The 23,183-nt window shown below is 41.0% G+C and overlaps 1 protein-coding gene across 3 annotated transcripts in view; it reads left to right on the forward strand.

Annotated features, from left to right (window-relative positions):
* prkg1 (protein kinase cGMP-dependent 1) overlaps positions 1-23,183 on the forward strand; it is a 904,903-nt gene that overhangs the window by 439,392 nt on the left and 442,328 nt on the right. For all 3 annotated transcript variants that reach the window (XM_062976200.1, XM_062976201.1, XM_062976198.1), the window contains exon 3: positions 19,242-19,355. In XM_062976200.1, coding sequence (XP_062832270.1) covers positions 19,242-19,355 — 114 coding nt within the window. The remainder of the gene's footprint in view (positions 1-19,241; positions 19,356-23,183) is intronic.

Raw genomic sequence — 23,183 nt, forward strand, 5'->3', positions numbered from 1 at the left:
TAGATTGAGCCTCAGTTAAAGAAGCCATGGCTTTGAGTCTGCTAAACCTGAGCAGGGCTGTTGAAGATAGGGTTACTAGCAAGTTTCTCATTCATAAGGTCACCAATACTCCAATTTGGGTTGACATAAGTTATCAGCAGCAGCAGTAACAACAACACATAACCTTCTAGAAGTGGTTGCAAGTGGCATATTTAAAATAAGCATTTTTATTTTTATTTTCCAAATTATTTTGTTATTATGTCCAACATGGTATATTATCTTTTTAAATAACAATTACACACTGGTCTGACATTTTCATCCAGTTATCTACTGTTACCTCAAGATCCCTATTTTATGATGTATAAGGACTAGCCCAGACTTACTGTTGCAGTTTAACGACTCTACAAAGGAGTGGAAGCAGAAGAAGCTTTTCTCTTCACTTTGTGTGTGTTGTCATGTCTAAAGGCTTTGTTTACATGTGTGGGGTTTGGGATAGGGCAGCCAATCAGGCTAAAGGGGGTCCTTTTCAAAGAGGGGAAGAGTTTCCCTTCTGATAAACGTGGGAAGTATAAATGTCATTTCCTAATTGGTTCTCTGGAAAAAGTTTATTACACTACAAAAACGTTGTTTTTGTGAGACACCCTGCAGCACATTTTGCTATAGTTTTTCAATGAATAGCTCAGAGAGTCTCAACCAATTCAACATGTTTTGTGGCAGTCACAAAAACAAAGTTTCTGGAGTAGAACAACTCCTTTCAAAGTAAGTACAGTAGAGTCTCACTTATCCAACACTCGCTTATCCAATGTTCTGGATTATTCAACACATTTTTGTAGTCAATGTTTTCAATACATCATGATATTTTGGTGCTAAATTCGTAAATACAGTAATTACTACATAGCATTACTGTGTATTGAACTACTTTTTCTGTCAAATTTGTTATATAACATAATGTTTTGGTGCTTAATTTGTAAAATCATAACCTAATTTGATGTTTAATAGGCTTTTCCTTAATTTCTCCTTATTATCCAACATATTCGCTTATCCAACATTCTGCTGGCCCATTTACGTTGGATAAGCGAGACTCTACTGTACTGCACAATTAAACAGGAAGTAACACTTTCAAACCAGAAACAAAAACATTCAAATTTTGTTACATAGTGTAATTACTGGATTAGCACTGGCTCATGCCAAGCCAGTGCTATGTTACTGTTACAAATAAAGTTGTGCTCTTGCTCTTTACAAAGGACTATTTGTGTGCATGTTATCCAACTTCCCTTTCTCTATATAACTTCAGCACTGTAACTGTGAAATACAAACTTGTAGGTATTGTTTTGCCAAGTTTGTATGATTGTTCCTCTTCATATGTGTGAACAACAAAAGGACAACAAAATCGTATCTGCTATAAGATAAATGTACTCGCTGTCCTGGCCGATAGAATTGTTCATGCATTTGAGGATGATGGCTATTGTGCTTGTACTACCATAATCTCTAGTCACGTTCTATTTCCTGCAATAATGAGACTGTGATATATTATTCTCTTTCGTGTTCAGTATAGCAGATACCAAACATATGCTTTATTGTAACAAAATGAATTAATTAAAGCTTCTTTGGCTGGTCAGATGTAATTATTCATGGAATTATCATTTCATTGTCTGGTGAGATTTCTTTTTATTTCTAAAGCTTTAGAAATATTCACAAGGTATCTTGAAAAGCCAGGAAATGAAGAGCACAACCCTGAAACACAAAGAATGAGCATACTAGTTAAAGTGGTAAAACAAATGAACAAAACTATGACTTAATTTTCTAGTCTTTATCAGTAACTATAACATTAGTGTTTAGAAATGAATCAGATTTTCCCAACTGACATTGGCAAATGTGAACAATTCGAGAATAATGTAGTATGTGATTCTATTCATTAGTTTCAACTTCAGTCTGAATATAGTTAACAGAAGAATCTCATTCAATGTCAGATCAGTGAACTGAACTGAATTGTATAAGACAGCTTATATAGAATTCATATGCTATCACATGAACAAATATTACAATATTTATTCCAATGCATTATTATTTGATGGTTGGATTTATTTATAACATTGTAGGTTCATGTGGATGGCTTGAGCTATAACGTCAATAAATAAATATTTATCTGAGCTGGATGATCTTGACTTTAGTATTTGTTGACATTACCAAAAAGAATAGGCAGCATGATTCCCTGAATGAATTTCACTTTAGAATAAGTACATATACTCACTGTTTTGCAGCCTTGGTTTCCATGTCAAACAGGAATTGCAGTATTAATTCCTCAGATATAATAGCTTTATTATGGCTGAGTTCTGATCGGAATTCAGAAAGAAGTCTTCTCTTTCTCCCATGGCCTATTGGTCAACAGAAAAAGTTGTTTGTCTCAGAGAGTAGGAGTAAAAAAATAGAAAATGTTTTGACACTAGAACATAAGAAACACCATGTGAATACTTTACTTTTGAGAGTAATGAATAGATATTTTCCATTACACTTATTTTAGCGTACTTTCATGTGTCTACATCAAAACTGGGTATGATTTGGGCTGGCTATTTTTGTATCTTTAAGTGCCTTTAAACACACCACCTAAAACTATTAAAAATAATGAGAAGGATTAACTAGCTGATTTTAAAGCAGTATGGATAGAGCAACAAATTTCTTCAAAAAGCATTCTAAGCTCTCAAACTATAAAAGTTATATCAGCATGCCAGCGGGATGCAGCATCTCTTGTATGAAGAAAGATTGCAGTAATTGTGGGTCATTAACTTGCATAAATATATGGGGTAATAGAAGAGCATGACATTTTGAAAATCAAGAAAAAAAGAAAAATCTAAAAATTCTCTTTTGCGGGTGACGCAGGCTCTAATGATTGTTTCAACAGCACTAGAAAAATAAGCTAACAGATGACCCACAGTTACTGGAAGTTACTTCTGATCGTCTAGTGTGGCTGTTAGTTGCCACTGAAAACAGTGGAGTGGTCCACTAAGAGTCATATCAGAACCAAAATAGTTTTTCTATGGGGTGAAATATGCCTGTTCCTATATTTATTTATTTATTTATTTATTTCCAATATTTATATTCCGCCCTTCTCACCCGAAGGGACTCAGGGCAGCTTACAACATTGGCACAATTAGATGTCTATACAAAATCAATCAACAATACATAAAATCAGTTAAAATCTATTAAATACAGTATAAAATTACAGTATATAAATTAAAAAAATACGTATTCTCAAATCCGTTCGTCCGGTAACCTCATGCTTTTTATCCATGAGTCAGTCCGTATCATCTTTATCATTTATTCGTTGAAAGCCTGGGCACATAGCCATGTTTTTAGGGCTCTTCTAAAGCCCAAAAGAGTTGGATCTTGTCTAATATCTCTGGGGGGGGGGGTGTTCCACAACCAGGGAGCCACCACCGAGAAGGCTCTGTTCCTCGTTCCCACACTTGCGAGGCAGGCGGGACTGAGAGCAGGGCCTCTCCAGATGATCTTAAGGATCTTGCTGGCTCATAGGAAGAGATACATTTGGACAAGTAGATTAGGCCAGAACTGTTTAGGGCTTTATAGGTCAAAACCAGCACTTTGAATAAGCCTCGGTAGCATATCGGCAGACAGTGGAGCTGGCTTAGCAGGAGGGTGGTATGCTCCCTGTATGCTGCCCCAGTTATTAATCTGGCTGCCGCCTGTTGTACTAATTGGAGCTTCCGAGCCATCTTCAAAGGCAGTCCCATGTAGAGAGGGTTGCAGTAGTCCAGACAGGATGTAACCCATCTGCTTAGGTTGTCTGCTGAAGTTAACGATCAAGAAATTCGGGACAGACTTTTTAAAAAAAGAGTACATGGTTGAACTATGGAATTCACTACCATAAAATATAGTGATGTCCATCAACCTAGATACCTTTAAGGGAGGAATATACAAATTTATCGTAACTTAAAGTGGATGTCTGTCAAGATAGCTATGAGGCTACCAAAGCTATCAATGAAGATGGTTGTACATTCTTTCCAGTATCACAGAAAGTTTGCATTTGAATATCTGCTACTGCAGAGTACAAGTTGCAGTGCCCATCTCTTGCCTGTGGGCTGATAGTGCAGTTAAAATTATTGATATTACATTAGCTAATTGCACTGTTCTGCATCCTGAATTGATACAGTAACCACCTTCCATAGTTCAAGGGCAATCAAATATGTGGGGGGTTTTTTTGCAGAATAATTCTTGAACTTCAGGGTTTTGTGGAGGAATATTGGTTTTCTCATATCGTGGGGAGAAGATAGCATTAATTCATCCTCACTTACCAGAATGAAATAGTTGAGTTTTTACATCCCTAGTAGTAACAGGCTACAGCTAGTTTACATTCTATCAATATGTCAGTAATTTTTCACATACATCACTGTGAACTTACTTGCATTTGACCATGTTCCAGCTGTGTGGATATTTTTGTGTTTCTTCACTGGATATAATTTCACCAACCTGACCAATCTGATGTCATAGAAAAATTTAGCAAACACACTGCATCTAGAGCTACTGAACTTTTGTTGGGCCCATGCTGTTTGTCCTAGTTTGTCATCTTGTTTCCAGGTAGGAACCCCCCCCCCAAATCAAAATTATAATTCATTTCACATCTCTCACATACATGTACCCTGCAATATATAACAGGTATCACATATTCCCTGCAGTATACACCTGCCACCTGGCAACTGGCTCTAAATGTTGATGCAAAGTTTAAAATATTATATGAATTTGTTTTTAAAATAGTGTTTCTGATTCTTCCTCCTAGCTAGTGTTTCAAAATATATCAACAGTTTTCTTGGGGAAAAGATGTGTATGCTGCTCCTGCTTTTAGTTCAGTCAGTACTGAATTGCATACTTATTCAAGTAAAAAAAAAAGTCCTAGGGCATTTTGGTATAATCTAAACACCTTTCTTCACTCTCTTTTACGTGAGTTCTAGGCTTGGTTGTAGGTTGTTTTGTTTATTTTTTCACCAGCAACGCCACCTTTGTGTGTGTTATTCAATAGTTCAATTCTCTATTGGCTGCCCCAGACTGCCAGTTGTGGAGTTTGAGGCTCACTTTTCCTGTTGCTTTTTGATGGCTTCAATCTTTTTCCTCTTCTTGGCTGCATAAATTTCAACTTTGTGTACCTTCATTGATGTATGTCTGGAAATGAAAATCAGGCATCATTATCATTTTTAAAATGTTGGCACTAGAAAGCTTGTGCATCATGGCATTTCCACAAATGTGAACTAATTTCTTATCAATGTGTCAAGTATGGCATGGTTTTGAAAGTTGAATTGACTTTTTAGTTGAATGTATTTTAAATTTTAGAGGTGGAATTAAAAGAGACAGAATTCTTTGTTTAGAAACCTGCACATTTGTTGAAGGTGAAAGAAAGGGGTCTCAAGGAGATTTTGGTGTCATGCAACTGTGTTAGCTGTAAGTAGTAAAGGAATGAGCTAATAATAAACCATTACATTATTGGCCATTACAAAAAAATTAGATGGAGACTGACATTCTTAGAGCCCTGCTAATCTGTTTCTCTTTCCCATGTTAACAGGAAATAGAAAATTAGCATTTAATTCATGGGAAGGGAAAACATCCTCACAATATATTGAGAATGCTGTGGTAGGGTTGTTTGTTTTATAGCCCAAATTATTGGAGAAACTAAGTGCAATTCAGCTAAGGATGTTGTTTAATTTTTAACTGGATGGACTGAATGTGCTAAAAGTGCCAAATGTTTTCACCATGACACAAAAACAACCTTTAACTTGCCCCCCCCCCTTTTCTGGAGGACAGGAGTATTTGTGGTTTCAAACAATTTTAAATAACGGTTTGAGGTCTGAAGAATGTGGATTAGGATCCAGCCGCCTTTCACAAATGAAGTGCAAAAGTTGATGAGAGATGTCTGATACTAGTATATTTGGAGGCATACTTAAGAATTCCTGAAATGAAGGTGCAGCAATTTCATTGCTCTGCTTCAAATAGCAACTGAAATGGACAAGCAATTTGAATAATATACCCTAGTTTTAAAGTTTCAGGAATAGGAATATTCAGTTTGCCTTTAAGCAGATACTGATTTAATGTCTACATTTCACTTTAGGAAAATATGGATTCAAATCAGGAATATAAGTAGACTTATTAAAATGATTTATTTTCCTTGAAATCATACTCTACTACATTTCACAGATGAAAACTGAGGCATGTGAGGACAAACAACATTAAAGTGCAGTCAAGATGGCAAAAGTTATTAATGACAAGGAGCATATAAGGTAGGAGAGGCTGAAGCAGTTTGCTTGTGCCTGAAGCACTTCCACACAGGCCCAAATCCCAAGAGGAATTTAGGATTTTATATGAGTTCCTCTTGGGATTGAGGCTCCACAACAGCCCCAAATTCTGGGATTTTGCTGGGGTGCGTGTTACTACATGTCTTCCCGGGTTGACCAGAGGTCAACCTGGGAAGGCATCTAGCTAGCCCCCAGCTCCCCGTTTTTCCTCCAAAATTGCTCCTCAGCCCCGCTCTCTCGGTTTGTCATTTCTACATGCCAGGAGAGCACCGGCAACAGCTTAATGGTGGTTGGGTAAGTAATTTTATTTTTTTAAATCTTTCAGGGTGGATTTTGGGGAGGGGGTTGGTGCCCTCAGGGTTTTCAGGGCTGATTCAGTCAGACGACTGTGCGGACTGACCCCTCGGTAGTCCCCGCTGGGCCCTTACTGCATTAGTATCAAATTAATTCAGGACAAAGCAGGGTTTTCCTGTTTTGTGCTGAATTAATTTGATGTTACAAGACACATCGTTTGGATGCCTCCAGTAAAACCACAGGAGCTCCCGCATTATGGGCCCTGTGTGGAAGGGCCTTCTGTCTCTCACCACTCCCCCCACAGTTTCAGTCCCAGGTGGTTCCCAACTGATGGTTCACTAGATCAGGGATCCTCAAACTTTTTAAGCAGAGGGCCAGTACACAATCCTTCAGACTGTCGAGGGGCCAAATTATCATTTTTAAAAAAAAAAAAACGAACAAATTCCTATGCACACTGCACGTGTCATATTTGTAGTGTCAAAAAAAACCCCAACTACAACAATGAAAGAACAATACAATATTTAAAAATAAAAACAATTTTCACCAATATAAACCTATCAAGATTTCAATGGGAAGTGTGGGGCTGCTTCTGGCCAATGAGATAGTCAAGTTAATTAGGATTGTTGTTGCTGTGTACTTTCAAGTCATTTCAGACTTTGGGCGAGCCTAAGTCTAAAACTGAGGGCGGGGGCCATGTAAATTACCTTGGAGACCCGCATCTGGCCCACGGCCCTTAGTTTGGGACCTCTGCAGTAGACCTTCAAAGCCTTCCTCTTGGTTTTGAAAGCCTCGTGAATGAGGTCATTTGGGAATAATGTGTGATGTGGCTTCCTAAATAGCTTCATTCATGCTGTTTGCCTTCCTGATGTGCTATGCCTCTACTGTTGGACCCATTACATTTGAGAGCAAATCCATTTTTATAATGTGCACCTTTAAAATTTAGGTGCACATTACATTCAATGGTACATTATACTCAAGAAAATACAAGTTGCAATGTTTTAAAAGTAGTTGAAAAAGCGGGGAAACAGAAAATTGATCAGGGTTGTCTCTGCCTGTGAAATTCCTTATAACTTTTGCCAAGCAAAGACCCAGATTTGCCTCATAATTTCTCAGTAGGAAAAAAAATCAGACTCTGCTGAGGATCCAGGATCTGTGTTATTTTCTGCTATGTCAACAATTTATAATTGTATTACTATTTTTACCTCTTTGTGTTAGCGTTGTGATGTCCACTGTAGTTGGATCTTACATTCCCCTGACATTGTGAGTTAATAACTACTCCTCTGTCTTTTGAATAGACTGAATGTCTATTCTGCCTTTTGAACAGAATGAACCAAGTAACTTTAATTAGGAAGAATTCTGTTCAGCTGAAAAGACAAATGTAAGGATGATGGCACAGTTGTCCTCTGGCCTCACAATGGCAGATATTGCCCTATAGCAGTTCTTTAGTAGCTTGATTTCTGAATGAGGTAACATTTTGGAAATGATGGAATAAAATATGATAACTAAGCTAATAAGAATGTTTGGAAGCTTTGTTTAAAAGCTTTAAACAAAGCTTTTAAACAAAGAATGTTTTTGTTTCATATTTGCAGAGACTTATGTACTCCAGGTTCTAATTCTTGGAACCATTTAAATTGAGTAGCTTCAAGCTAATTTTACATATATAGATTTTATATAAATATTCCAACCAGGAGATTTGTTACCGCTTGTTGTAGGAATCTTCAAACCTTCAGTTCATTTGTATGGGTGGCATGTGAGAAAGGCAGGAACATAACAGCAGACCCTGACCTCAATATCTGCACATTCACCATTGACACACTCATAGTTTTGAACCCTTCTCCAAATATGTAGGCTCAGTGTTAATATGCAGTAAAAATGTTCACAGCTCATTCACTACATGCACTAAATGACTAAAGTTGCTATTGGCATGATAAAATGTAGATGTACGAGTATGCTTGCTGGAGTTTTATGAACACATGAATAACTCAGAAAGTGCAGGCAGGTACCTGTCAGTGATTCATAGGAGAAGCTGTAGATGGAGATGCACATGTACAGACATCTCCGACATTAATTTGTATAGTGATAAATGTATAGATGTGGCTGTTGTTTTTGTACGTTTGCACTCTACAGAATAATATTCTGAAGACATGTCTCTATTTTTCCCCTTGATTTTGAATACATATCAGTTACATTGTTTAACCATTCAAGCTGAATACACAGTGGATGAAATTCAAAATGACATGCCCAGAGCTTCTGCATATTTAATGTTTTTCATGACCTACTTCTTCAGAGAATTCAGTTTAGTGGGCCCTTGGCATCCACTGGAGTTTTGTTCCAGACCCCCCCTCCCCCGGGAAATAAAAATCTGTGGATGATCAAGTCCCATTATATACAACGTCATAGTTAAATGCCGTCCCTTATATAAAACAGAGAAGAACTCAAACAAGTGCCAGAAAGAGCAACCATTAAAAGGTGGGAGGCTACAGCAGGCCCATGGGCAAAATTTAGTATCCTCCCCCCAAATATTTTTGAGTCCTGGTTGCTCAAATCTGTGAATGCAGAACCCATGGACAGAGGGCCAACTGTATTAGGTGCCCTATACTGCCTCAAAAGTATTTTCAGAAGTCCATAAACTTTCCACAGAAACATTAAACCTACCATAAGGAGTTTAGCTACAAAACAGAAGAAGAGGAATGAAGAAAAGAAACAGAGCATTACTAGAAGACCCATACATTAGTATCCTATTTCAGATCTAGGTTTATCTAAATGGGGATGGAAACACTGGTCACATCTATACTGACACTGTAATGAAGCTTGGATCTGATTTGGGAGGAACCGGTTTCACTGTGTGGGTGATTAGATTGGCAGGTCTAGAACAAGTTTAAGGCCAGGTGGGTGATTACATTGAACCTAGCCTGAAACTGTGGTGCCATTGTCCCCTGGACCCTATTTTCGGGAGAAATGCGCATCAGCACTCTGGAAGTGTATGAGATAGAGGGAAAAGGAAACGAAATTGCTAGCAGTGGAGGCAATCAATTATCTCTTTCAGGGAGTCAATTAATCCCCTGCTGCCCAGCCATGGACTTTGGGCATTTTAGCAGCACCCCCCCCCCCCCCTTTAGTTTTCTTTACTGCACTTCAACAAGGACGGATGTCTACAATACACTTTGCATTTTGCAGTCAATTTCACCTTGGATTTGGGATACACTGGCATTTGTTGCAGCTCTTTATTTAGTTCAACTTTCCTACAGCTTTCTTTAATGTACTCTATACCCTTAAAGGCATGCTACAGCTTCCATTGACAGTACGTATTTTGTGGCCAATATAGTTTCGAGTTGTCTGGATGCGGCATTATAGTGCCATTGTAGATGGAGCTGAATCAGCCCACATTATATAATTTTGTTCTTGTTATAGAGATTCAAAAGAGATAAATTGCCCCTTTATTGCCATCTCATTCAGGACTTCTAGACAATGATTATGTAAATTTCCTTCTTGTGCACTGTGACCCCATGATCATATTAAAAACAGCAAATGTTTTAGCAAACTGCTGTCAAAATAAAGGGTGCTGTCATGTGTTTTTAATTGTACAAGTTCATACATAACACTATGTAACTCGATTTTTGTTTCTGGGTTATAAATGTAATTTCCTAATTGGTTCTATCATAAAAACATGGAAAAGGTTTAGTAAATTGCCAAAACTTTTTTTGTGGGACATCCTGCAGCACATTTTGCTATAGTTTTTCAATTAATGTCTCAAAGAGTCTCAACCAATTCAACATAGTTTGTGGCAGTCACAAAAATAAAGTTTCTGGAGTATTACAACTACTTTCAAAGTCAGTACCGCACAATTAAATAGGATATAACAGTTTCACACCAAAAACAGATTTTAAATTTTTTTTGTCACATAGTGTAATTTAGCAATTATATATGCATGTTACAGTCCTTTGGCCAAACATTTTATGTCTGTTTTAGCAACAGAACCATGTTTCAGAATTTAAATTGTTTCTGTAATTAGGGTTAGTATGTTGGTTATGTCTGCTGATATATATAATATTTTTACAATTGCAGTGGTCTATGGCTTAATCCAAATAAAATTTGACTTGCCTTGAAACAGAGGCCCTTCCACATAGCCATATAACCCAGGATATCACGGCAAAAAATCCCACATCTGCTTTGAACTGGGTTATCTGTGTCCACACTGCCATATATCCCAGTTCAAAGCAGAAAATGTGGGATTTTATTCAGCTGTGTGGAAGGGGCCAGAACAAATCTTACTATGCATGCAAAGATTCTTTATTCTTTTGACTTCCCTGGAGTTAGTCGCTACAATGATTATTAAGATTAGTAGTTCCTGACTGAGAGTGTTTCTAAATGTCAGTTTTGTCAGTAATCAATAAATCTGTTGCTTGCCGTACTATCATCATTACCATGCCTCTTTCTCTCTTTCTTCTTCACTCTATTGCTTTCTCTATAGTATTATGAAAAAACACTATAATATTTATGATCAATATTGTCAGCTCACCACAGCCGCTCCTGAATGAACACACGAGACTCTCTGTGATATCACCAGAAACTTTACTGCAGGAAACATAAACATCCGAAAAGCCAAGAATGGGAGACTCCGGCCAACCCTCCTTTATATACCCTCCCCCTCATTTGAAAAGTCTCTTCCCGCTCAGTAAAACCCCGCGCAAATTCCCCGCCAAGTCCAGCAGCCGTTTCTTCTCCGGAGCCTTAGACGCAGGTGTCTTATCAATGTCAGTGACCCTGAAACTCAGAGCCACATACAGGCTCTAGTAGCAGGGTTCTGACATGGCGTCCTCCTCCCCTTCGTCCTGGAAGGAAAAGATTAAACACAACTATTGTTCTCCGCTGTCCAGAGTTCCTTTATACTTTTTTAACAGGCTGCAATGGAATACCGGGTGTACCTTCCCTAGGTCCTTGGGTAGCTTCAGCTCATAGGTCACTTCGTTTATTCTTTTCGCTACCCTGAACGGCCCTATATAGCGTGGAGCCAATTTCTTAGATGGGAACCCCAATTTCAGGTTTTTTGTGCTCAGCCAAACCAGATCTCCTTCGCCCAATTTGTCCCCCTCTCGGCGCCTACGATCTGCAAAGAGCTTGTACTTCTTTTGTGTTTCCCTCAATGCCTCCACCACAGTCTGCCACCCTTGCTTAATTTTGGCCGGCCATTCCTTGTCGGTCTGGCCCTCTCCTTCCTTCCACTCGGGTAGCCTGGGGAAAGGTGCCACCTCCTGTCCGTATACTATTTCGAATGGGGCACGACCTGTGGCCGAATGTACGGCCCCGTTAAAAGCCATCTCAGCAAACGGAAGAAGGTCCGCCCAATCGTCCTGTCTATAATTGGTGTACATCCTCAAGAATTGGCACAGTGTCTGTTGGGTACGTTCGACCCCCCCGTTGGTCGCGGGATGAAAAGCCGAGCTCAGATTCCTTTCCGCTCCTAACAGCTGTAAGAATTTCCCCCAAAATTTTGCAGTGAATTGGACTCCCCGGTCGCTAATTATTTTGTTGGGACACCCATGTAGGCGATATACATGCTTCACATACAAATCAGCGAGCTTTTCAGCCGAGGGGAGTTTTGGCAGGGCCACAAAGTGTGCCTGTTTTGAGAATAGATCCAATATTGTCCAAATGTATCTGTGGCCTCTGCTGGGGGGTAGTTCGCCTACAAAATCCATTGCCACGCATTCCCATGGCCTCATGGGCTCCACCACCTTCTGCAATAGCCCCTGGGGCTTCCCAGGTGGTGTCTTGCCCTCTGCACATAATTCACACTGCGTGACGTACCCCCTGGCGTCTTTCCTCATTCCGGGCCACCAGCATTGTTTGGCCAACAGTTTAATAGTCCTGGTGGGGCCTAGATGACCTGCACCCTTGTTATCGTGGCATTTCCTTAACATTTCTTGTCTTAAACATTCAGGAATATACAATTTCTTATTAACAAACACCAAATCCCCACACAGTTCTCCCTGTTCTTTGTTCGTTTGTAACCATTTGTCCATTCCATATGCCCGCTTCAACTCTTCCTCCCATATTTCTCCTCCCCCCGTGGAAATGGCAGTGCGTTTGTTTTCTTTGGCTGCTTGTGCTCGAGTCAGTACTGCCAGGCCCCATTGCTTATCTAGGAAAAGGCTCCCCTCAGATTCCTGAATTCCTCCCCCGTGCTGAGGCATCCGGGAGAGAGCGTCAGCGAGTATGTTGTGTTTCCCCTGGAAGAACTTGAGTCTGAAATCAAAACGGCTGAAATATTGGGCCCATCTAATCTGCTTCGCTGATAGTTTACGAGGGGATCTCAGATACTGTAAATTTCTATGATCAGTCCACACCTCAAACGGTGTTCCACTTCCTTCCAGGAAGTGTCTCCAGCACTCTAGTGCTTTCAGAATCGCTAAGGCTTCTCTCTCCCAAATCGGCCAGTTTTTTTCTGTATCGCTAAATTTTTTCGACAGATAGCCACATGGCTTCAGGTTCCCCCCCTCGTCTTTCTGCAGCAGAACTGCCCCATATGCCCGGTCTGACGCATCGCAATGTAGTACAAAGGCCTTAGACATATCAGGGTGCTGTAGGACAGGCTCCTCGGTAAAACGCTTTTTTAGGGCTTCGAAAGCTTCCTGGCATTCTATTGTCCAGGTCAGTTTGGCCCCTGGGGCCTTCACTTTGGCTGTTTCTCCCCTGCCTTTAGTCTTTAACAAATCCGTTAATGGCAAAGTGAGGCGCGCAAAGTCCTTGATAAATGTTCTATAGAAGTTTGCGAACCCCAGGAAGGATTGCAGCTGCTTCCGTGTTCTGGGGGCTTCCCACCCCCTCACGTCTTCCACCTTCGCAGGGTCCATCGCCACTCCCTGGGAGGAAATCCTATACCCCAGAAAGTCTATCTGGTCTTTATTGAACTCGCACTTGGCAAGCTTCGCATACAGCTTCGCTTCCCTCAACTTTTGTAGGACTTCCCTGACTAGTTCTACGTGTTGCTCCTTGGTCCGAGACATTATCAATATGTCATCTAAAAAAATAAAGACTCCCTTGTACAATAATGGATGCAACACTTCGTTGATTAATTGCATGAACGCGGCCCCTCCCCCGCATAAACCGAATGGGAGCACACAATAATTGAATAATCCGAAGGCGCAGGAGAAGGCCGTCTTCCACCTGTCCTCTGGTTTGATCTGCAATTTATGGTAAGCCTCAATTAAATCCAATTTAGTGAATATCTGTCCCTCCGATAACTGGGCGATCAAGTCCTTCACTAAGGGTAGAGGGTATTTATTTACAGTACTGATTGCATTCAGGCCCCTGTAGTCAATGCAGAGCCTCAGCGTTTGGTCCTTTTTCCTCCTAAACAACACAGGGGCCCCTAAAGGGGAGTTCGAAGGTTCTATGAAACCTCTCGCTAGGTTTTTATCAATGTACTTTCTCAGTTCCTCCTTTTCCCTAGCCGACATCGGGTATATCTTTGCCTTGGGAAGCTCTGCTCCTGGGACTAGCTCTATTTTCACTTCAACTCTCCGCTTCGGTGGGAAATTGTCTGCTTCCTTCTCGTCAAACACGTCCACAAAATCCCGATACTCTGGGGGTAATTTATCTGCCAGTTCTGCTATTCTGATAGAGTCTTCCTCCCCCCTTTTCCCCGGCTCCCTCTCAACTTCCTGGCTCCCTTCTTCCAAACTTATCCCGAAAATCATGATCTTATCCTCCCAGTTGATTTGCGGGTTGGCCTGCCCCAGCCACGGCATGCCTAGTATAACATTATAGCTGGCTATTTGTGATATCACAAATGACATCTTTCCTTCCCAACTCCCTATCTTACACTTTACATCTTCGGCACTGTATCTAGCTAACGATCCTGATGCTGTGGATCCGTCCAACTGCGAAAATGCTATTGGGGATTCTAGGTTCGTCCTTTCGCATCCTAATCCCTCGGCTAATTCAGGGGAAATGATGTTCCTGGAACATCCACAATCCACAAACGCTTTGCAGGTTGCTTGTTTGCTGCCATTTTCAAGCTGAATGGGGACCACTATCATAGCTTTGTCCTGACTTACCAACCCCCCCGAATGGTGCCTCATCGGTGTTTCTTCCTCGGCGCGTTTTCCTGCCACGGCCCTTGGTTTGGGCTGGCCTCCGCCTTCCCCTTTTCTCTGCCAGCACTCGGCAGCTCTGTGGCCCAACCGGCCGCACACAAAGCAGCCACTCCTGCTGGCGCTCACGTTCCCTGTCGGCTCCGCTCTCCTCCCGGCTGGGGCTGATCCCTCCTTCCGGCTCCCCTCTTTCATCTGCGGCCGTTGCTGTAGCGCTCCTCGGTGCCTCCTCGCCTGGGCCAGCGATGTCTCGACGCGCCCCGCCAGCTGAATCCATCCGCGCAGTGTGTCAGGCTCATCACGATGCACCGCCCAGGAGAGGATCTCCCGCCTGAGCCCCTCTTTGAAGAGTTCCATCTTTGTCACTGCAGACCATTCCGGCACCTTTTCGGCGAGGCATTGGAACTCCTCCGCATACTCAGATACCGACCTCTGCCCCTGGGAGACGGTCTTCAACTTCTCCCTCGCCCGGATCTGCTCCAATGGATCTCGGAAACGGGTCTCCAGGGCCCCCATAAAGCGTCGGACTGACCCCAGACATGGGTCGCGCCGCGCGTGCAGCTGAACGTACCAGCTAGCCGCTCCCCTCTTCAACACTGCACCAATGGCCCGGACCCGGCTGGATTCCGTTCTAAAAGTGTGAGCATTGTCCTCCATATAGCCCCTCACCGTGGTAAGGAAAAAGTCCAGTTCAGAGGACTCTCCCCCAAACTCGATCCTTAGTTCCTCTCGTCTCGGTAGGGGTCCCTGTGGTGGCAATCCCCAATCCTCCGCCCGTCGCAAGCCCCCTTGCGGACCAGTGGGCCCCGCTGCTGTTTCTCTTGGCCCTGTGCCACGCCCGGCATTCGCCAGGGGCACTAGGGTCTCAGCTGGGAGCGTAGCCGGGATTCTCGGAGGCTTTTCCCCTTCGTCGTCACTCTCCTCCACCCGCGTCAGGCTTGGTTGGGTCTTGGGCCGGGCGCCGGGCTCCTTTCGCATTTCCCTTCCCTTCGGTGCTGGGAGGTCTGCAAAGCCCTGGCTGCTTCCCACGCTCACGTCCCACATTGAGCCAGCCCGAAGTTCCCTTCCTCTCTCTGGCTCCGCCAAAAACGCCAGGCGCTCCATCGCCCTCGACATTACTGCCAGGGTGGTCTCCATCGCCGACATCCTCTCCTCCAGAAACACCATCCTTTGTGGGCCTGGGGAAGGTGAACCTTCCTCTCCTCCGGTGCTGTCTCCCCGCACCACTCCACGCCTCTGGGTTACCCCATTTGGCTGGGCATAAGCGGTGGATGACGCCAGGGCCGCCAGCTGGTGGAACTCAGCGTCCGGCTCGGGAGTGGCCCTTCCCGACCTTCCTCCTCCTGCGCCCAAGAGTTCTTCATCCTCCACTTGCATGTTACACCTCACCGCTACGGCGGGATGGTGTCTATATTCTTGGCTTAGTGTCAGCTCACCACAGCCGCTCCTGAATGAACACACGAGACTCTCTGTGATATCACCAGAAACTTTACTGCAGGAAACATAAACATCCGAAAAGCCAAGAATGGGAGACTCCGGCCAACCCTCCTTTATATACCCTCCCCCTCATTTGAAAAGTCTCTTCCCGCTCAGTAAAACCCCGCGCAAATTCCCCGCCAAGTCCAGCAGCCGTTTCTTCTCCGAGTCCTGAGACGCAGGTGTCTTATCAATGTCAGTGACCCTGAAACTCAGAGCCACATACAGGCTCTAGTAGCAGGGTTCTGACAATATAACATTTTACATAACTTAGCCATCAACATCTACTGAATGAATAGTATATGGCAGGTGGAAAAGTCACAGTTCAGTCATGGAGCATTTATAAAAGTTTCTAGAGTCAGTCTTTGACATCTATTGCTCACATGGACATGCCACCCCTTATGAGCTACTGTAATTATATTTAGGTAGAGGGACCAGCAATCTGATTTGCTATTGGGATGCTTCCTGTGTTCCTAAAGAAGACCGCATGGTTCTGCAGCTAATGCATTAAGTGTGCACTACATTGCATGCAATGAATGCTCACTCAGAGGCTGTTCATTAAGATCTGCTGTGGGAATCTCTTTCTTTGCTCTGGTGCCCTAGTTGTATGCTCTCTTTTTGGAGGCCTGGCTGATACTAATACTGTTCTTATTGGGGCTATTTGGGCCTTGTGAGATCATGGATTGGTTTTCAGTCTTACCAGTTTGTAGATTCTGTTCTTTTTGAGCTTAAATTATTATTTAAAGTTGTCTTTAAAGAAACGATCGATTGTCCCCCAGACTGGTATCTAATGATGTAGGATTGGTTAGAAATATAGGTGGGACGTGATTAACTTGGAAAGGAAAGAAAATAAAGGGAAATTGCAAATGGGAAAAGTGGATGTGAAATAATTTGTCTACATCTCCAGTTTCAAAAAGTAGAATGTCTCAAGATTGAGTGCTGAGGGCCCTTCCACACAGTCATATAACCCAGAATATTAAGGCAGATAATTCACAATATCCGCTTTGAACTGGATTCTCTGAGCCTACACTGCCATATAATTCAGTTCAATGTGGATTTTATACAGCTGTGTGGAAGGAGCCTGAGAGAGACCAGTTTTATAATATGGTGTAGATTTGCCCCTCCAATTATACATAATTATACAGATATGTATAAAAAATTCTCCAGATAATTCTTGTTTGTGCAAATTTGAGTTAGTATTTTTAAAGAAAAACTTGGTACCAGATATTAAGATATTTGCAATGCAGAGATACTATAAAAATGCAAATTGTGCAGTTGTGATGGCTCAAAATCATGTATTTTTATAATTAACTGTTTTGCCCATGGATGAATATATTCAAGGATTAGGATTTTTGCTTTTGAAATAAGCAAAATGATTATGCTTCTTTAGAGGCACGTGGTTTGGTGAATTAAATCATATTTTATACATGAAGAAATGTCCCTCTGTAAATGACATGTTTTCTACCTGTTCCTTTTAAGTTATTAAAACGCTTTCAGAAAACACATTTGGAAAACAGAGTCAAATCCTCTCTTGATATTCCAATAATATGATCCTTTTAATAGTGGAGTTGAATAACTTGTTTTATAGCATAACTCAATCTTTCCTGGTGTTTATGTTATGTTATAAAACAAATCAGATGTCTTCTACTGCAGTCTGATTAGGTCAAGGGAATCATAGTCTGAATTTCTGAAGGACATCATAAGCATTGTCTTTGGCTGCTGAGCTAGAATCAGACACCAGAACTTTCTTTGTCATTATGCAGAGAAAGGTGCCTCAGGAAGCATGCAATGGACTGTAAGAAAGGGATCAGTGATGGCAGCCTTTAGTTGATCCCCAGTGGAGTTGTAGGATAAACAACCCCAAGCTATCTTTACCCCAAGATATCTTTAAATGTGGTAAAGGATTCTATCTCATCACCAGTGTGGCAGTAGGATTCAGTGGTCAATTCTACCAGCTTTTGTAGATGGAATGGGGATAAGTGTACCATGTTGGCTTTTTTCTCAAGTACAGTGTTCCCCCACTACTTCGCGGTTCACTTATTGTGGACTCGCCGTTTTGCAGAAAATTTATTTATTTATTTACAGCATTTATATTCCGCCCTTCTCACCCCAAAGGGGACTCAGGGCGGATCACATTACACATATAGGCAAACATTCAATGCCTTTTAACATAGAACAAAGACAAGACAAACATACGCTCCGAGTGGGCCTCGAACTCATGACCTCCTGGTCAGAGTGATTCATTGCAGCTGGTTACAGCTGGCTTGCTCTCCAGCCTGCATCACATTTATTTATTTACCCACCCCATTGCTGCTTCTCCTCCTCAGGGCTGCCTCCTTGCTTCGTGCCTGCTATGTTGCCCTGGCTGCTTCTGCTTCTGCAGCCAGAGAAGAAGGAACACCACTTCACCCAGTAAGTAGTAAGCGAGCGAAGGAGGAGGGTGGGTGAGAGAGTGAGAGAAAGAGGAGGCGGGACTTCTGAGTCCCTCTTTTGAGTCCTCCACGTTTCCTGGCCCAACTGGAGCAGCGGTAGAAAAAGGAGCCTGGTCGCCTCTTCCAGGCTCCTCTTCTGCTGCCCTGCTGCTGCCCGCCTTCACTCTCTCTCTCACCCACCCTCCCTTGCTCGCTCTCTTAACCGGCTGAATGGCGTTCTTTCTTCCCTGGCTGCAGGAGCAGAGGCAGCCAGGGCAACATGGCAGGCACGAAGCAAGGGGCTTGCTGCGCTGGTAGGAAAGGCTATACTCTCCCCAGGGTTTGCAAGGGGAAGAAAGGCCACTTAACTATTAAAATAATGTTTAAATATTAAAATAAAAATTGTGTCCCTACTTTGCGGATTTTCACTTATCGCGGGTCATCCTGGAACGTAACCCCCACAATAATTGAGTGAACACTGTACCTAAACATTAGAGGCCATACATATGTACCACCCATTACAAATGGAAATATAAAAAATTGAAAAACAAAGCAAATCCACACTCATGCTTCTTACCATTAGAATGTTTATATTTTGGGAGTACTTGTAAAATAACATGAACACTCCTTTTTATATTTCTAATCAATTGGAATAGCTACTGACCTGAAATTGTGTTCTTCATTGACAGATGGAAAGGTTGAAGTGACAAAGGAAGGTGTAAAATTATGCACCATGGGGCCTGGCAAGGTATTTGGGGAACTCGCTATCCTTTACAACTGTACCCGGACAGCCACCGTCAAAAGTAAGACATTTGGAACTTTAATATTGAAGTGATGCTGATAAATACTTTTAATTGATTGTTTGTTATCAATTTCATAAAATGCTCACATCAAAATGTCCTGGTTTTACAAATTTTCAAATTATTATTGCGCTTTGTGGTTTTTTCTCATTTTGTGTCAGTATAATCTAGATTTTACAGAAAATGGCTCAGAGCTATGTCATTTGTAGCATCTGATCTTTTTCAGTTCATTGGCAACTTTCTTCTTTGGTCAAGAGCCTCAAAACCTTCTATTGTTGAAACATATATTTCCTATGTAAAATTCTGAGGCCTCTACAATAGTAGATCCCTATAGTATGTGAGACAAAGGGGCTTTTTTTGTTAAAAAATTGAATATACTGTTTTGCTGGAAGAAAGAAATATAAAGGACCATAGTATCATTGTTCACTTTCATATGCTTTCATTTCCAGATAACCATCTAAAACAAATTGACTGGAAAATGTTAAAATGTATAGCTAGCTGGTGTTGTTATACCTGTTATAGTATGTCCCTTTTCATTCTCCTTCTTTCCAAGATATTGTTTCATGTTTAGCTTTTAACAGTGTCATTCCTTCCATATTACATCAGGGCCGTTGCGAGGTCAGAACTACTATCTTGAAAAGAAAAAATCTGGATAGCCAGTACTTATTTATATTTGTTCCTTCTTCCTCTCTCCCGCATGGATGTTTTAATGCAGACAGCAACTTCCTGCATAATGCCATTTAGAATGCTAACAAGTGAGTTCAATATAATTTCCCTCCTTCATTAATGCATAAATAAGTGAAAGACAGTTATAACTGTAATTAGCTTTATATGCATTCCAAAGTGCTCTGACAGAGGAGGTCACTAGTTAGCACTGGAAGGCGTTCCAGCTAGATCTAGATAAACATCTTCAGTTCCCTCAAGTGTGGAGAGCTGTACAGAAAACATTATTGACTAATAAATCAAAATTATTACTATTGCCTCAGAAAGCCAGACTAGAACATCTGTTTGTTCCCACTGGAAGATCACTCTGCTTACTTATTGAAACTCTTGAAAAGCAGATGTTAGCATAAATGAAAGCTGTATAAAACAACAAACTTATGTAATCAGCTTTAAAAACAAAACCTGTCTTCTCAAAATGGATTTTAGTCTCTCAGAGACCCTTTCCTTCCCGAAGCTTCTTGCTTATACTCTAAGCTTCCCGATGAGTAAGAAATGAGTGAGAACTGTGGAACTCATAGCCAGAAGAAGGTTATCAATTTAATTAATTATCATATTTATTTGAAATTTCTATCTTGTCTTGTAGGGTAAAGCCCCCAAATGAGGAGGCTTTCATCAAACATTAAGTTATGATGCCCCTTTCATTGAACTGTAGTCATTTAAAACAATAGTTTGTGTCATTTCATAGTCCAGCAGCATACACATATAAGACTAATTATAAATTTAAGAGAACTATGTAAACATGGCAGTTGCATTAATCCAGAAGTCCTTAACCTTTTCTTTACCAAGAACCTCCTTTAAATATGTTTAATTGTCACGGGGCACCAAGATTTAATTCATCTAAAACTCTGAAGTACATCAAATATTGATGTAACATTATTCATCAATTGTCTTCAAATCTGGAAAGAAAAGAGAAATAAGTGCAAATGCTTTTGTGTGATTTCTTCTTTGGCAAGGACAATACAGGATTGCAGAGACTTGATGGGTAGTGTTATTTCCATGGGACTGGGATCCTATGTGACCTTTCTAAGGGAAGAATCTGATGCTGCCACCCACATTTGTCTGACCTTATTCAATTCAGCAAGTGGTGGTGGGGAGAGGCATTGGTATCAGAAGAGACCTTAATTTATTAATCTTGTTTTCATTTCTGGTCTGAAAGCAGTGATACAGAAATGAGGCATGGTAGAGGTTTCTTTCAGCAATCATCTATTATTCCACCAAACCATTACTGTTCTTGATGTCCAGATTTGTTCCAGAATTGAAGACAATTGATTAATAATGTTACATCAATATTTGATGTACTTCAGAGTTTTAGATGAATTAAATCTTGGGGCAGGGGTTCATGGCAGGAAGGCAAATTCATCTAAATGGATACTCAACTTACTTAAGCCGGGATTCTATTCTAGCAACATGTGGCCAACATGCTCCCATGAACACTGCTATCAATGTCAAGAGATGGGAACTTCCTTCTGAAAGGTTTCCATTTTTTCACTTAAGTGAATCTTCTTGTAAGAAAGGACAATATATTCTTAAAGTGAAGGGACCTACTTTAGAGTTATTGAAGATTTATTTCCTACAACACTGATCTCTCCCCACTCATTCAAGGTCATCTGATCCACATTTAAGTTGAGCTGAACCAAGTATTAATTATTTATCATTTACTTTATTTATACCCCGTCTCAAGGTATTAAGATCTACAATTTCTCCTTGGTGTGAATCCCAAGGTTTTGTTGGACTTTCATTTAGAAATAAGCAGGAAGTGTGGCTTCCTTTCCTTTTCTGAAGTAAATCGCCAAGGGTATTAAGTAAAAGCTCACTGCATTTCTTCAAGCTTTCTTGGATCCCCTGAGAGGGCACTGCAGCCCCCTTGGGGTTCACAGACAGCAGGCTAAAAACTACTGGTATAAACCATTAACACTCAGAAATTTAGTTCATCACAATAAAAATGGATTTGGTTAAAAGCATGTAGCAATAAAGTGGAATGTATATCCATTGGGCGTAAGTTTTACAGACAGAATAGGGGTCACTGCTGATAATTTCTGATTTGGAAGACCTTGCTTTTGTCTATTGTGCTATTGAATTAGATGGCTGAATTGTCATTGTCAGAATGAAATAAATAAATAAATAAATAAATAAATAAATAAATAAAGACAGAGAAGCTATTGCTACTGTTTCCAGGGTCCATCCATGGGACTGATCTTGCAATAGGACTTGAGGCTGAAGTTGAGGCTCAGTGAAGATCATAGGAGCACAGATAACTCCTTCCAGTAACCTGATTCCTCAAAGTTCTTCCTGTACATTTTCTAAAAGAAAAAAGTGCATTGCTAGTTTTTCCTATACCTATCAAGCACACAGAAGGATTTGTGAAAGGGGAGTTCTTGATCATATTCACTCTATGGTAAAAGGTATTTTTCTAATGTTTCAATTCTTTTATTGTTCTATTTCTTGCATTACAGCCTTATTGTACTTTTAATCTAAGTGTATTAGTAGATTAGAATTAAATGGGAAAAAAGATGATTATAATACAGGCTAAGTTTCCTTTATCTGGAAATCCAAAATCTGAAATACCCCCAAAACCAAAATTGCCCATATAGGTGGCTGAGATGGTAACATTTCTGGTAATTCAATATACACTTCTTGCAGTGTCACTTTTTGTGTGATCACACCAAGCCGTGTGAACAGGAAATGCAATATCACCAGCACTGGTGATGACAGTGGTTCCAATGTGCCTTTGAACTAGTCAGTCATCAGGATGCCCAAAGGTCATCAGGGATGCTCTCAGGATGTATTGGGGTAGCTCCCGAGTGGTTTACCCCTAAATCAATTGGGAAAGTGTTGACATGGTATGAGTTTTAAATTAAACAAATGTTCAAAATTCTTAATGGTTAGTCAATAGTATTCCAGATTTATATTCTTTCTTTTTTTTACTTTGACAGAAACCACAATAGAATTGACTAAACATGAAATGTTCTTCAAATCCAGTGCCAAAAAGCTTTGTCAATGAAAGAAACCTGATGTATTCCAAAAATATTATTGAGCCATAGCATTTCTAGTATTCATTATTTTAAAAAAACATAAGCCAACATATGCTACTAGAGCTATATGTATGCT

The sequence above is a fragment of the Anolis carolinensis genome, chromosome 3, assembly GCF_035594765.1.
Source record: "Anolis carolinensis isolate JA03-04 chromosome 3, rAnoCar3.1.pri, whole genome shotgun sequence".
In the NCBI taxonomy this organism is placed as follows: Eukaryota; Metazoa; Chordata; class Lepidosauria; order Squamata; family Dactyloidae; genus Anolis; species Anolis carolinensis.